The 12,639-nt window shown below is 55.6% G+C and overlaps 2 protein-coding genes across 2 annotated transcripts in view; both read right to left on the bottom strand.

Annotated features, from left to right (window-relative positions):
- The window catches only part of CD72 (CD72 molecule), a 111,365-nt gene that overhangs the window by 30,742 nt on the left and 67,984 nt on the right, over positions 1 to 12,639 (bottom strand). Inside the window, exons 2-3 of the mRNA XM_050943651.1 lie at positions 12,333 to 12,431; positions 573 to 662 (exon numbers count right to left, since the gene is read on the bottom strand). Coding sequence (XP_050799608.1) covers positions 573 to 662; positions 12,333 to 12,431 — 189 coding nt within the window. The remainder of the gene's footprint in view (positions 1 to 572; positions 663 to 12,332; positions 12,432 to 12,639) is intronic.
- The window catches only part of LOC127046504 (uncharacterized), a 257,859-nt gene that overhangs the window by 216,757 nt on the left and 28,463 nt on the right, over positions 1 to 12,639 (bottom strand). The window lies entirely within an intron of this gene.

Raw genomic sequence — 12,639 nt, 5'->3', positions numbered from 1 at the left:
CCCCACATTTCCCCGGTAACAGGGCCCCCCTGCCTGCCCCGGGACAGGGTCCCCCACATCTCCCCGGTAACAAGCGCCTCCCACCTAACCCAGGACAGCCCCCCCACATCTCCCCGATAACAGGCCCCCCCACCTGCCCCAGGACAGCCCCCTCACATCTCCCCGATAACAGGCCCCCCCGCCTGCCCCAGGACAGCCCCCCCCTTATTTCCCGGGTAACAGGGCCCCCCGCCTGCCCCGGGACAAGGCCCCCCACGTCTCCCCGGTAACAAGCCCCCCGCACCTGCCCCAGAACAGCCCCCCCACACATCTCCCCAGTAATAGGGCCCCCGCTTGCCCCGGGACAGCCCCCCCCCATGGCTCCTCAGCTGGATCCGTGTTGCTGCTGGGGAGGTTTCCTGAGCTGCAGCCTGAACTCTCCTTTGCTCGGGTTCAACTCCCCCGCCACCGCGCCCTGAGCCCCCCTCACTCTCCCTGGGGTCCCCGGCCCCCCACACCATCACTCCCCTGCCCTCTCTCCCCTGGCCGGGCGTTTCGTTGGCAGGTGCCCACAGCCCGGGTCCCCGACTCACAGCGAACCCCCAGGCCGATGGTGGTGGCCAGGAGGAAGAGGCAGGTCCCCAGCAGGCCGAGGGGCAGGTACCGCGTGCTCCACCCGGGCTCTGCGGGAGAGAACCGGCTGCGTTAACGAGGGAGCCCTGGGCACCAGCTCCTGCCCCTCTCCCCCGAGAGGGCCACGGGCCTGGGAACTCAACCCCACGGCCAGCTCCCCCCTCAGGGTACCCAGGCAATGGGGCTCGGCCCCCCAGGAGGGCAGTGGGAGCCAGGGGAGAGCTCCCAGTGCCCTGGGGCCTGCAGGGACACAACCCAGGCTTAGGCTACCAGCTCCAGTTCCCCCCCAGTGCGTGGCTGGCAGCCGGGGAGGCGGGCGCCGGAACCCTGCCCCTGCCATGGGCCATGCGCTCAGGCTTTGCCCCGTGCTCCTGCCAGCCCAGCTGGGGCCTCCTCCCTCCCCCAGCCAAGCGCCCCCACTCAGTGCCCATCCCCACCAGGAAAGGGGACACCCTGCCCTGGGGCTGGGCCAGGCTCCTGGGGGCATGGCCAGCCCAGCTGCTGGAGTGCAGGGGAGCGCCCCTGGGCAGGTCTGGGCTAACCGCAGGTGCTGGGTCGTTCTGACCTGATCCCTGAGCCAGCCGGGCGTGGACCCCACAGACAACAGAACCCCAGCAGCAGCCCCAAGCCCGTCCTCTGGCCCAGGCCAGGTATCACCCCCCGCCTGGGGCCTGGCCCAGCCTCCTGGGGACACGGGCTAGTTCACTATAGCACTTGCCCCTGCCCATGAGGTCTGTTCTCCCTCGCTCGGAGCCTGATGGGGGCCGTGTCGGAGGGGGCTGTGTGGGAGTCTGAGCCCCCGTGAGTGGCTCCCTGCCCCTCGTGTGGGCTCTCCCCACGCACGCCCCACCAGCCGCTGGATTTCCACTCTGTGGCCAGGCCAGCCTGCTGCAGGCACTGGGCCTGGGGCCTGGCTGGCTACACTGGGCACTCACAGCTGCACTCAGAGCCGGGTGAGCGGCAGGGGAGACAGCTCCAGCCGAGCTCCCCCAAAGGAGGCTCCAGCGAGCGTCGGCCGCAGCAGCTCCGTAGGGCTCCACGCCCAGGGCTGTTACGCAGGGGCTCTGCAGCCAGCGGGGACACAGGACACAGCCCTTATGATCATATACGGCAATTCGCTACCAGGCCGCTCGTGTGCAGGTGTCTGCGGGTGTAGCTCTTGTACCTGTCATATGTGTTACCCTTCTGCCTGTCTAAGTGGGCAGCAACATGGGCTGGGTTCAGTAGCCAGGGGTTACATTTGAATAACACAATGCAAAACCGGCTCGAGCCCCCACCCAGTGACCTGGGACAATTGGATGTAAGCAGAGTCAGGATAAGCTCTACCCTGACATCTGGTGGAAAGAATGTCAGAGAGTTTATTTGCATAGACACGCCTACCCTATCCCAGATTGCTGAGCGGTGGGACTGCTTGGTGACAAATGACTCACCCTCAGTTGGGTGGTACTTGCTAGACAAGGGTCATGGGTTCCAAAACCCAGTGAAGTAGAGAGGCTGGGGACAGGTATCTGTGCCTGGTGGTGCAGGCTCCTTGTGGAGCCAGAAGCACCAGTTGCACCCCCTCCTCTCTCCACTGTGGAATGTCAGAGTTGATTTTTTTATTCCCTCAAGAATCTAAATACAGGTTACTGAGCTGAACTCACTTTGGGCTAATGGTGCACTCGCACTGGGGCTCCCCCACTAAGAGCTGAGATCACTAAGAGTTGAAATCACAAAAAAGCTGAAATGACTGAGCTGAGAGCACTGAGCATTGTGCTAACTAGTGGGGGCGCCTGAAGATATGCTGTGGAACAGAGCAGCTGGCGGAGTGGAGCAGTTGCGGGGACGGCTGGAGCGGATCATGGGACAGCTGGTGGCAGCAGAGCGGCTGGCAGAGCGGAGTAGCTGCGGGACGGGTGGAGCGGCCCACAGAGTGAGCGGAGCCGAGCAGTTTTGCAGAGCAGCTCATGGAGCAGAGCAGCTGGTGGAGCGGAGCAGTTCCTGAGGACGGCTGGAGGAGCAGAGTGGAGCGGCTGGTGAAGCGGAGCAGTTCGTGGAGAAGGCGGAAGCAGAACCCACAGAGAGGCAGGGCAGTTGGCCCCGGACCACGTAAGGTGCCCCTTTCTACCCAGGCTGGGGGGAGGGACCTCTACAGATAGACTCTCGAACTCTGGGGTGGCATTGACCAGAGACTTTTGGGTTGTTGGACTTTGGGGTGATTGGACTTAAAACCCTAAGCGGAAAAAGGACAGTGCCAAACGTACTTGGAGGTGGGTTTTTGTTTATGGTTTGTGTTATAACCCTGTTTGTGGTGTTTCTCCAATGGGATGCTGCATTGATTCCTTCCTTTATTAAAAAAGATTTTGCTACACTCAGACTCCGTGCTTGCGAGAGAGGAAGTATTGCCTCCTAGAGGCGCCCAGGGGGGTGTGGTATGTGAGTGTCCCAGGTCACTGGGTGGGGGCTCGAGCCGGTTATGCATTGTGTTACTGAAACGGAACCCCTGGATACTGAACCCGGCCCTTGTTGCTGCCAACTAGAGGGGCAGAAGGGTTACATTTTTGGGGGCTCGTCCGGGATCCCTGGGTCAGTACCCCTCGCAAGCACTTGTTGAGTGTTCCACTGTATTGGGAAATAATTATGTTTATATTTTGAGGAAACTACTGTTTGTATAATGGCTAATATGTCGGGTTTGTTGGGCCCCAGTCCTGCAGCCTCTAGCTCAGGGGCGGCAGACTCAGCCTATGATTGGGCAAAAGCACTGGGGCATATATTGGAAAAGATTGTGTTGGCCTATGCTACATCAAACTCTTGTCGTAAGTTAAGGTTATTTGATGGGGAAGAGGAGTTTGAACTTTGGTCGGAGCATACTACTGAAATGCTGCGGGAGTGGGCCGTACCCGATGTAGAAAAACGACGATGTCTAATAGAGAGCCTTAGTGGCCCAGCATTAGATGTAATTCGCACCCTGAAGCTCACTGACCCTGAGGTCAGTGTGAAGGACTGCCTAGAGGCCCTTGATAATACCTTTGGGAGCGTAGAGGGCCCTGAGGATAGTTACTGTAAATTCATTAATTCCCGACAGCAAAGGGGTGAGAAAATTTCAGCCTATATACAGAGGCTGGAGAGACTACTTCAGAGAGCTGTTATGAGGGGAGCAGTGACTGCTGAGCAGATGGATCAGACCAGACTGGCTCAAGTTGTAAGAGGGACTCAGTATCGGAACCCAATCCTACTTCATCTCCGACTAAGAGAACGGCAGGAACATCCCCCAAGTTACTCCCAGCTGATAAAGGAGGTCAGGGAAGAAGAAGAAAGGCAGGCAGCCAGCGAGTGTTGGGAAGCCCAAACATTGGAACGAGCCAGTACGACGCCACCGCCAATGGCCAGTGTACTGATGGTGAGCACCACAGAGGAACTTGCCCAACAAATGCAGGTCCTGACAGAACGGATAGCTGAGCTGCAAAGCATCATTGACCGAGCTAAGACTTCCCGGAATAAGGAGCCTCAGACTGTGATGATAGAGAAGTCAGTATCTAGAGTCACCGTCCCACCTCACCGAATGGGGAAAGTACACTTCTTTTGCTACCGGTGTGGTCAGGATGGGCACAGTGCTGCTAACTGCCATAAGGAAGAGAACCCCTCCTTAGTGTATGAAAAGCTGAGGATCAGTTGGGAGAGATCCAGTAGCTGCCAGAAGGTCCAGGGACGGAGACCATCTAGGCCTAGAGGATTTGAAGATTCCCCCAGAAGAGACCAACCAGCTGGGATCCCTGCAGGACTGATAGGGCCTCGAGCAGAGGTCATGGTGAGGATTGAAGGGGCGGAGTGTAAAGCTGTGCTTGACACTGGATCTCAAGTGACTATTATATTTCAGTCATTCTACCAACAGATGCTTAGGCACCTGCCCATACAGCCACTGACTGGCATTGGTCTGTGTGGCCTCAGCATGGATGAATACCCTTATCAGGGCTATGTCATAGTACACCTGGAATTCCCAGAAGAGATTGCTGGGGTAAGACAGGAGGTGGACACTGCTGCTTTAATATGCCCTGACCCCAAAGGAGCCTCTGATGTGTCTGTGCTAATAGGGACCAACTCCAGCCTCTTTAGGATACTGGCCGATTACTGCAGACAGCAAGCAGGAGACCAATATCTGAATACCTTGGTGATACACACACACTGTGCCGAGGCTTACAGAAAAATTGAGGACACGAGAAAAGTGATGCCTGATTTGCCAGTCGGAGCACTGAGGTATGCGGGCCCGGTCCCTTTAGTGGTGCCTGCCATGTCAGAAAAGGAGGTGATTGTCAGGAGTACCTGCCTAAAAGGCAGTAAGGAAACATTAGCTGTGGTAGAGCAGCCAACCAAGGGAGGGCTCCCAGAAGGAGTGCTGGTTCTCAGCGGAGTCATAACCCTACCTGCTGAAGCCCAGGAGGAGGTGACGATACTGGTTGCTAATGAAACACGCCATGATGTGTTTGTAAAACCAGGGCAGAAGATTGCAGACATTTTTGAGCCTGAAAGCGTTGTGAGACCCCAGTGTGAAGCTGAAGTTCCAATGATAGATCCTGCGAAGTTTGACTTCGGGGACTCACCGCTGTCTGAGGAGTGGAAGGATCGCCTGAGGAAGAAGCTTTGCGAGAGATCCAAGGTGTTCTCACTACATGAGTGGGACGTGGGATGTGCAAAGGGAGTGGAACACCATATCAGGCTACAAGATCCCCGACCCTTCAGGGAGAGGTCTAGGAGGATTGCCCTCTCTGAGATGGAAGACGTGCGCCATCATCTTCAAGAGCTGATCGCGAATGGTATCATCACAGAGTCACGAAGCCCCTATGCCTCACCCATTGTGGTCGTTCGTAAGAAGAGTGGAAAAATCCGGATGTGTATTGACTACCGCACCCTAAACAGGCGCACTACAGTTGATCAGTACACCATGCCTCGAGTACAAGATGCCTTGGACTGTTTGCTGGGTAGTCAGTGGTTCTCTGTGTTGGATCTTCGGAGTGGATACTACCAGATCCCTCTGGGTGAAGAAGATAAGGAGAAGACAGCCTTCATCTGCCCATTAGGGTTTTATCAGTTCGAACGCATGCCCCAAGGGATTTCTGGAGCACCTGCCACATTTCAACGTCTTATGGAAAAAGTCGTGGGAGACATGAATTTACTGCAGGTGTTAGTTTACTTGGATGACCTGATTGTGTTTGGAAGAACCCTGGAGGAACATGAAGAAAGACTTCTTAAAGTGCTCGACAGGTTGGAGGCATACGGTTTGAAGCTTTCAATTGATAAATGCCAGTTCTGCCAAACCTCAGTGAAGTATGTAGGTCACATCGTGTCCCAAGAGGGTGTGAGTACTGACCCCGATAAAATAGAAGCACTCACTACCTGGCCACGTCCCATTAACTACAGAGAACTCAAGACGTTTCTTGGATTTAGTGGTTACTACCGCAGATTTGTGAAGAACTATGCTACGATTGTAAAACCTCTGAATGATCTTACCAGGGGATACCAGTCCAACAAGAACAAATCTAAGACCCAGAATAAGCGGAGGCCTCCAAAGCCGCCTTTGCAGAGACACTATGGCCCCTTCGAACCATTTGGGCCGCGGTGGGATGAAAGATGTGAGAGAGCTTTTCGGGAAATCATTACTCGCTTAACTCATGCTCCCGTCCTAGTCTTTGCTGACCCAAGCAAACCGTTTATCCTGCATACTGATGCCAGTTTGGAGGGTCTGGGAGCAGTACTGTATCAGGAAGTGGAAGGCAAACGCAAACCGGTAGCCTTTGCCAGCCGAGGACTGTCTGACAGTGAAACTCGCTACCCCATCCACAAGCTGGAGTTCTTGGCCTTGAAATGGGCCATCACTGAGAAATTCCGAGACTACTTGTACGGTGCTCAGTTCCAGGTGTGGACAGACAACAACCCACTGACCTATGTGTTAACAAGTGCTAAATTGGATGCTACAGGCCAGAGATGGGTGGCCGCCTTGGCTAGCTATGAGTTCAGCATTCAATACCGATCAGGGAGGAGCAATGTAGATGCAGATGCCTTGTCCAGACGTCCGCAGGCACCTGATGTTGCTGTGATACCCACGGATGGCGTGAGAGCTATTTGCAGTGTGAGTCGCCGAGAGCCGGAGGCCCATGAGAGCCTTCATGGATGTGTTGCTGAAGCTTTGGGCCTACCCCCTGAAGGCGTGCCTTCTGCTTCAGTGAACTATATTGCTTTGGACCAATCTCCCTTGCCCATGCTCAATACGGCTGACTGGCAAGAGGCCCAACTACAAGATGCTGACATTCGTGATACACTACTTGCCAAAAGAGGGGGGCGAGGCCCAGCTGAGGTTGTCCCACCTACCCCAGAGGGCAAACTACTATTGAGAGAATGGACCAAACTAAAACTGATTCAGGGAGTGCTACACCGCACGACCACAGACCCTCTACAAAAGCAACGGAATCAACTAGTGCTGCCGAAAGAGTACAGAGCCTTGGCCATGAGGGCCCTGCATGATGACTTTGGACATTTAGGGATGGAGAGGACCCTGGAACTTATCCGCAGTAGATTCTATTGGCCACGGATGGCTGAAGATGTTCGCCGGAAATGTGAGACCTGCGCGCGATGTGTGCAAAGGAAAACTCTGCCCACAAGGGCCGCATATCTGAAGAACATCACCAGCAACAAACCTCTGGAGCTGGTTTGCATTGATTTCTTGTCTTTAGAAGTGGACAAGAGGAATATTGGGAACATCCTAGTAGTGACCGACCATTATACGCGATATGCGCAGGCATATCCCACACGTGATCAGAAGGCCACTACCGTCGCTCGAGTACTGTGGGAAAAATATTTCTCAGTTTATGGATTCCCAGCCCGGATACACTCGGATCAGGGACGAGACTTTGAGAGTCACCTTCTGAAGGAGGTGCTGAGGATAGCAGGAATTAAAAAGTCAAGGACAACGCCTTATCACCCACAGGGTGACCCTCAGCCAGAGAGGTTCAACCGAACCCTGTTAGATATGTTAGGGACTTTGCGGCCAGAGCAGAAGGCAACCTGGAGCCAACATGTCGCATTTCTAGTGCACGCCTACAACGCCACAAAGAACGACGCTACGGGAGTCACCCCATATCTCTTAATGTTTGGGCGAGAACCAAGATTACCCATAGACCTGTGCTTTGGTGTATCCGAGGATGGAGATAGCTATGAAACTCACCAGCAATATCTATCCCGTCTACGAGAAAAGCTGCGGGATGCTTATCACTTAGCTACATCTGCAGCTCAGAAGAATGCAGGCCGCAACAAACATCGATATGATGCTAGGGTACGTCTGCAAGAGCTCCAGCCAGGGGACAGAGTCCTGCTGAGAAATTTGGGTATTGCTGGCAAACACAAGATAGCTGACAGATGGAAGGCAATACCTTACTTAGTGATGGAAAAGCTAGGAGACCTGCCGGTCTACAAGATAAAACCTGAAGAGGGTCCAGGGCAGACCAAAACCGTGCATAGAAACCTTTTGCTCCCTGTGGGAGAATTGGTAAGCAGCCCTTATGAGGTGGGCCACAACAGGGCAACTGGGCAGAACAAAGGTGCTGTACCAAAGCCGCCTTCCAATGTGGACAGCCGGCCTCCTGCAGCTAACCTACCCCTACTCGGCACATCTGACAGTGAGTCTGAGGAGGAAGACACAACCATGGTGTATCCTGGGATGAAGACAAGATTTCAGTCTCGATCCGCTGAATCAGAAGAGAGCACATCCTCTTCCGCCCTAAACCCTATGGCAGAAGTATTTAGGCCCATTCCTGACATCCCTGAGCCACTGGTGGGACCCCCGTGTAATGACTTACACAGGCTATTGAACAATGGTGACATACAGATGGAGGATGTCCAGAGCACCTGCGACCCTCCACTGTTAGAACTAGAAATGCAGGAGCCTATGCCAGTATCTGAGGGGAACTCACAGGAAACCTCCCCATCCGGCACTCAAGAGGATGTCCCCCCTACCATAGCAACAGAGATTCTTAATAGGCGAGACAGGGTAATAAGACCAGTGAAATGGTTAACTTACGATGCACCTGGGGTGATTAGTGAGGAGCCTATACATTTAGCACACAGGTTTGTGAAAGCTAAAGTGGGCTATCTAATGCCTTTTGGAGGGGACCAATAAGTTGGTATAGTAGGGAATGTGATTTGTCGGGACGACAAATTCTTGGCTGGGGGAAGGATGTAAGCAGAGTCAGGATAAGCTCTACCCTGACATCTGGTGGAAAGAATGTCAGAGAGTTTATTTGCATAGACACGCCTACCCTATCCCAGATTGCTGAGCGGTGGGACTGCTTGGTGACAAATGACTCACCCTCAGTTGGGTGGTACTTGCTAGACAAGGGTCATGGGTTCCAAAACCCAGTGAAGTAGAGAGGCTGGGGACAGGTATCTGTGCCTGGTGGTGCAGGCTCCTTGTGGAGCCAGAAGCACCAGTTGCACCCCCTCCTCTCTCCACTGTGGAATGTCAGAGTTGATTTTTTTATTCCCTCAAGAATCTAAATACAGGTTACTGAGCTGAACTCACTTTGGGCTAATGGTGCACTAGCACTGGGGCTCCCCCACTAAGAGCTGAGATCACTAAGAGTTGAAATCACAAAAAAGCTGAAATGACTGAGCTGAGAGCACTGAGCATTGTGCTAGCTAGTGGGGGAGCCTGAAGATATGCTGTGGAACAGAGCAGCTGGTGGAGTGGAGCAGTTGTGGGGACGGCTGGAGCGGATCACGGGACAGCTGGTGGCAGCAGAGCGGCTGGCAGAGCGGAGTAGCTGTGGGACGGGTGGAGCGGCCCACAGAGTGAGCGGAGCCGAGCAGTTTTGCAGAGCAGCTCATGGAGCAGAGCAGCTGGTGGAGCGGAGCAGTTCCTGAGGACGGCTGGAGGAGCAGAGTGGAGCGGCTGGTGAAGCGGAGCAGTTCGTGGAGAAGGCGGAAGCAGAACCCACGGAGAGGCAGGGCAGTTGGCCCCGGACCACGTAAGGTGCCCCTTTCTACCCAGGCTGGGTGGAGGGACCTCTACAGATAGACTCTCGAACTCTGGGGTGGCATTGACCAGAGACTTTTGGGTTGTTGGACTTTGGGGTGATTGGACTTAAAACCCTAAGCGGAAAAAGGACAGTGCCAAACGTACTTGGAGGTGGGTTTTTGTTTATGGTTTGTGTTATAACCCTGTTTGTGGTGTTTCTCCAATGGGATGCTGCATTGATTCCTTCCTTTATTAAAAAAGATTTTGCTACACTCAGACTCCGTGCTTGCGAGAGGGGAAGTATTGCCTCCTAGAGGCGCCCAGGGGGGTGTGGTATGTGAGTGTCCCAGGTCACTGGGTGGGGGCTCGAGCCGGTTATGCATTGTGTTACTGAAACGGAACCCCTGGATACTGAACCCGGCCCTTGTTGCTGCCAACTAGAGGGGCAGAAGGGTTACATACATACTACCCTCCCAGGTGCCTCTAGGAGGGAAAACTTCCAGTCTCGCAAGCACAGAGTCTGAGTGTAGCAAAAATCTTTTAATAAATAAATAAACAAACAATGCAGCATTATGTTGGGGAAACACTGCAAACAGGATTCATAACACAAACCATGAGCAAAAGACCCACCCCCCAAGTAAGTTGGGGAGTGTCCTCTTCCCCTCAGGGTCTTAAGTCCAGCAACCCAACCGTCACCCCTCCCACAGTTTCTGTCCTTGGTCAGTGCAGCCCCAGATTTCAGAAGCTCACCTGCAGGGTTTGCCTCCCAGCCCGGGGGAAAGGTATGGAACACCGTACATGCTCCCCTGCTCAGGCCCTCAACAGCCGATTGCCAAGCTGCTCTGTGTCCTCTCTGCCAGCCACACTGCTCCACTAACCATCCCTCTCCACCAGCCACCCAGGCCTCTTTGCCAGTCACACACCAGTATGACTCCAGGCCCCCCATAGTTAATAGCTCTCAGTGGTTTCAGCTGTCAGCAGGGAAGCTCCACTGCTCATGCACCTAGAGAAGCTTCTAACATCAGAAGCACGAGCCCAGGATAAGTCTAACACTTAAACCGAGGGACCAGTGATGTCAGCTCTGCAGGTGGTAACAACACTCTTATTGGAGTCTAAATTAGCTCCACTACATCTTGGGGGAGCAGCACTATCACACTAGCATCAGAAACCTATGTGCCTGTGGAACCCATGTCTCTTGCCTAGGGAGTGCTACTTAGTTGAGGGCGAGTCCCTCTGTCATACAATACCAAGAACGGTTCTACTGTCCTTGATTCACATAACCAGGATAACAACACTTTATTACTCCTCCCCAATAACACAGAGACTGGGGATCCCACAGCAGCCAAAGTGACCATTTGGGCCAGCAGTCCCTTCATGCTAGGTGGGGTGGGTGGCCCCATGCAAACGAGATCAGTCCCTGAACTCCTCTCCCACAGCTCAGCTCCAGGTGTCAGGGGAGAGCTCGTTCTGACTCTGCAAACAGATACGCCAGTTCACTGCCATGATGCTGTGGTGGTGGGTTGTCCCTGTAGTCAGAATTTCCCCTTAAATCCTCTATTTTCAGCTCCCCAGTACCCGGGGTTTCCGCTGGGCTGTTCATAGGCCTCCAACTGTACGCTCACTGCGGAAGCTAACGTCTTACAGGAGATGGGCCCACAGGCTCCTCGCGTTACTGCCAAGCCAAACCCTTTGTGGAGATTCCTGCAAATTGTCCCCTCAGCCCCACAGATTGGCTCCCCCTGGTCCTGAACCTCTCCTCCAGCCCTCTGGCAGTGGGGCTGCTGCAATGGGGCAGGGAGTGGAACAGGCTGTGCTAACCTGTGCCTGGGGGCAGAGCCCTAGTTGGCCATGGTGGCTCCAGCACTTTCCTGACAGGGATCAGTCTCCATAGGCACTGCTGCAGGGTGTGATGCTGAGTGGCTCTCCTCCCCAGAACCCCCGGGGCCCAAGCCCTGCAGAGCTCAGCTGAAGGCTTGGGGGCCATGCTAAGGGCAGGGGGCCCCTCAGGGCACAGCCAACTGGGTAAGGTCCCCTCACGGGGCGGGGGGAAGCCAGCACAGCAGGGGCCCTAGAGTTGGAGCCCAGGTCATGGGCTCACACCTGGCCACCTGGACCGAGCCCAGGGATGGGGCTGACTAACGCATGCCCCAGACAGTCGCCAGGCTGAGGCGGAAGCCACCAGGAGACGGTGAACTCACCACAGCCCCTGGCTGGTTGTACCAAGGGTCAGTGACCCTCAGCGTTAAACGTGGGATGGTTCCAAACTGGCATTTGTGTGGCTCCTGCTTCCAGCCCTGGGCTCTTGTCCTGCCTGGCCCGGCTAGACCAAGGAGCCCTTCAGCACCGGTTCTCTGGCTGGGCCGGTGTCAGACGCTGAGCGCGTCACCTGGCCAGCTGCTGCCGGAGGGCGTCTCACTCACTCCCCGGCGTTTCCTCCAGCCCTCCGGTCATTGCTGTGACACTTCCCGGCTCCCAGTAACCCCTACTCCCCTTCCGAGTCGCTCTCCCTGGATACAGCCCTGCCCTGCCCGCCGGCTGCAGTCCTGCTCCCCAAGGGGAGGGCTCTGCCGCTGTTTGCCTGGGCCCAGCTTACAAAGGGATCCCGCTCGCTATGTGTGCGAGGCCTGGGGACGGGGCAGGGTCCCTGCAAAGGGAGTGGGAGGCCCTGGGTACCTGCCCGGCTTGCTGCCCCCCAGGACCCCTGGGCTGGGGGTGGGGGGAACAGCCACAAACTCACCTTTGCTCTGCTCTGCCCCTAGCCCCTGCTCCACCTCCCCAGTCTGGGCCAGCTGGATGTTCTCGTAGGTGAGCTCCGCATCGTCCTCGTCTGCGGGTGCTGCGGGGGGGCAGACAGGAGGGGGCGCTGGTTAGTCTCCAGGCCTGGATCAGGGCAGGGGCGGCACCACGCAGGGGGCACGTCAGCTCTTACCTGTCTCCTGGGACCTGGAGCACGTGCTGTTCCCCCGAGGGGCCTTCACGAACCTCAGGTCTGCATAAATGACGCCCTGGGCCATCGGAGGGCTGGCTGTGCCTGTGGGACTCCC

This window comes from Gopherus flavomarginatus, chromosome 3 (assembly GCF_025201925.1).
Source record: "Gopherus flavomarginatus isolate rGopFla2 chromosome 3, rGopFla2.mat.asm, whole genome shotgun sequence".
Taxonomy (NCBI): domain Eukaryota; kingdom Metazoa; phylum Chordata; order Testudines; family Testudinidae; genus Gopherus; species Gopherus flavomarginatus.
This window is presented reverse-complemented; position numbering and strand designations above follow the sequence as displayed.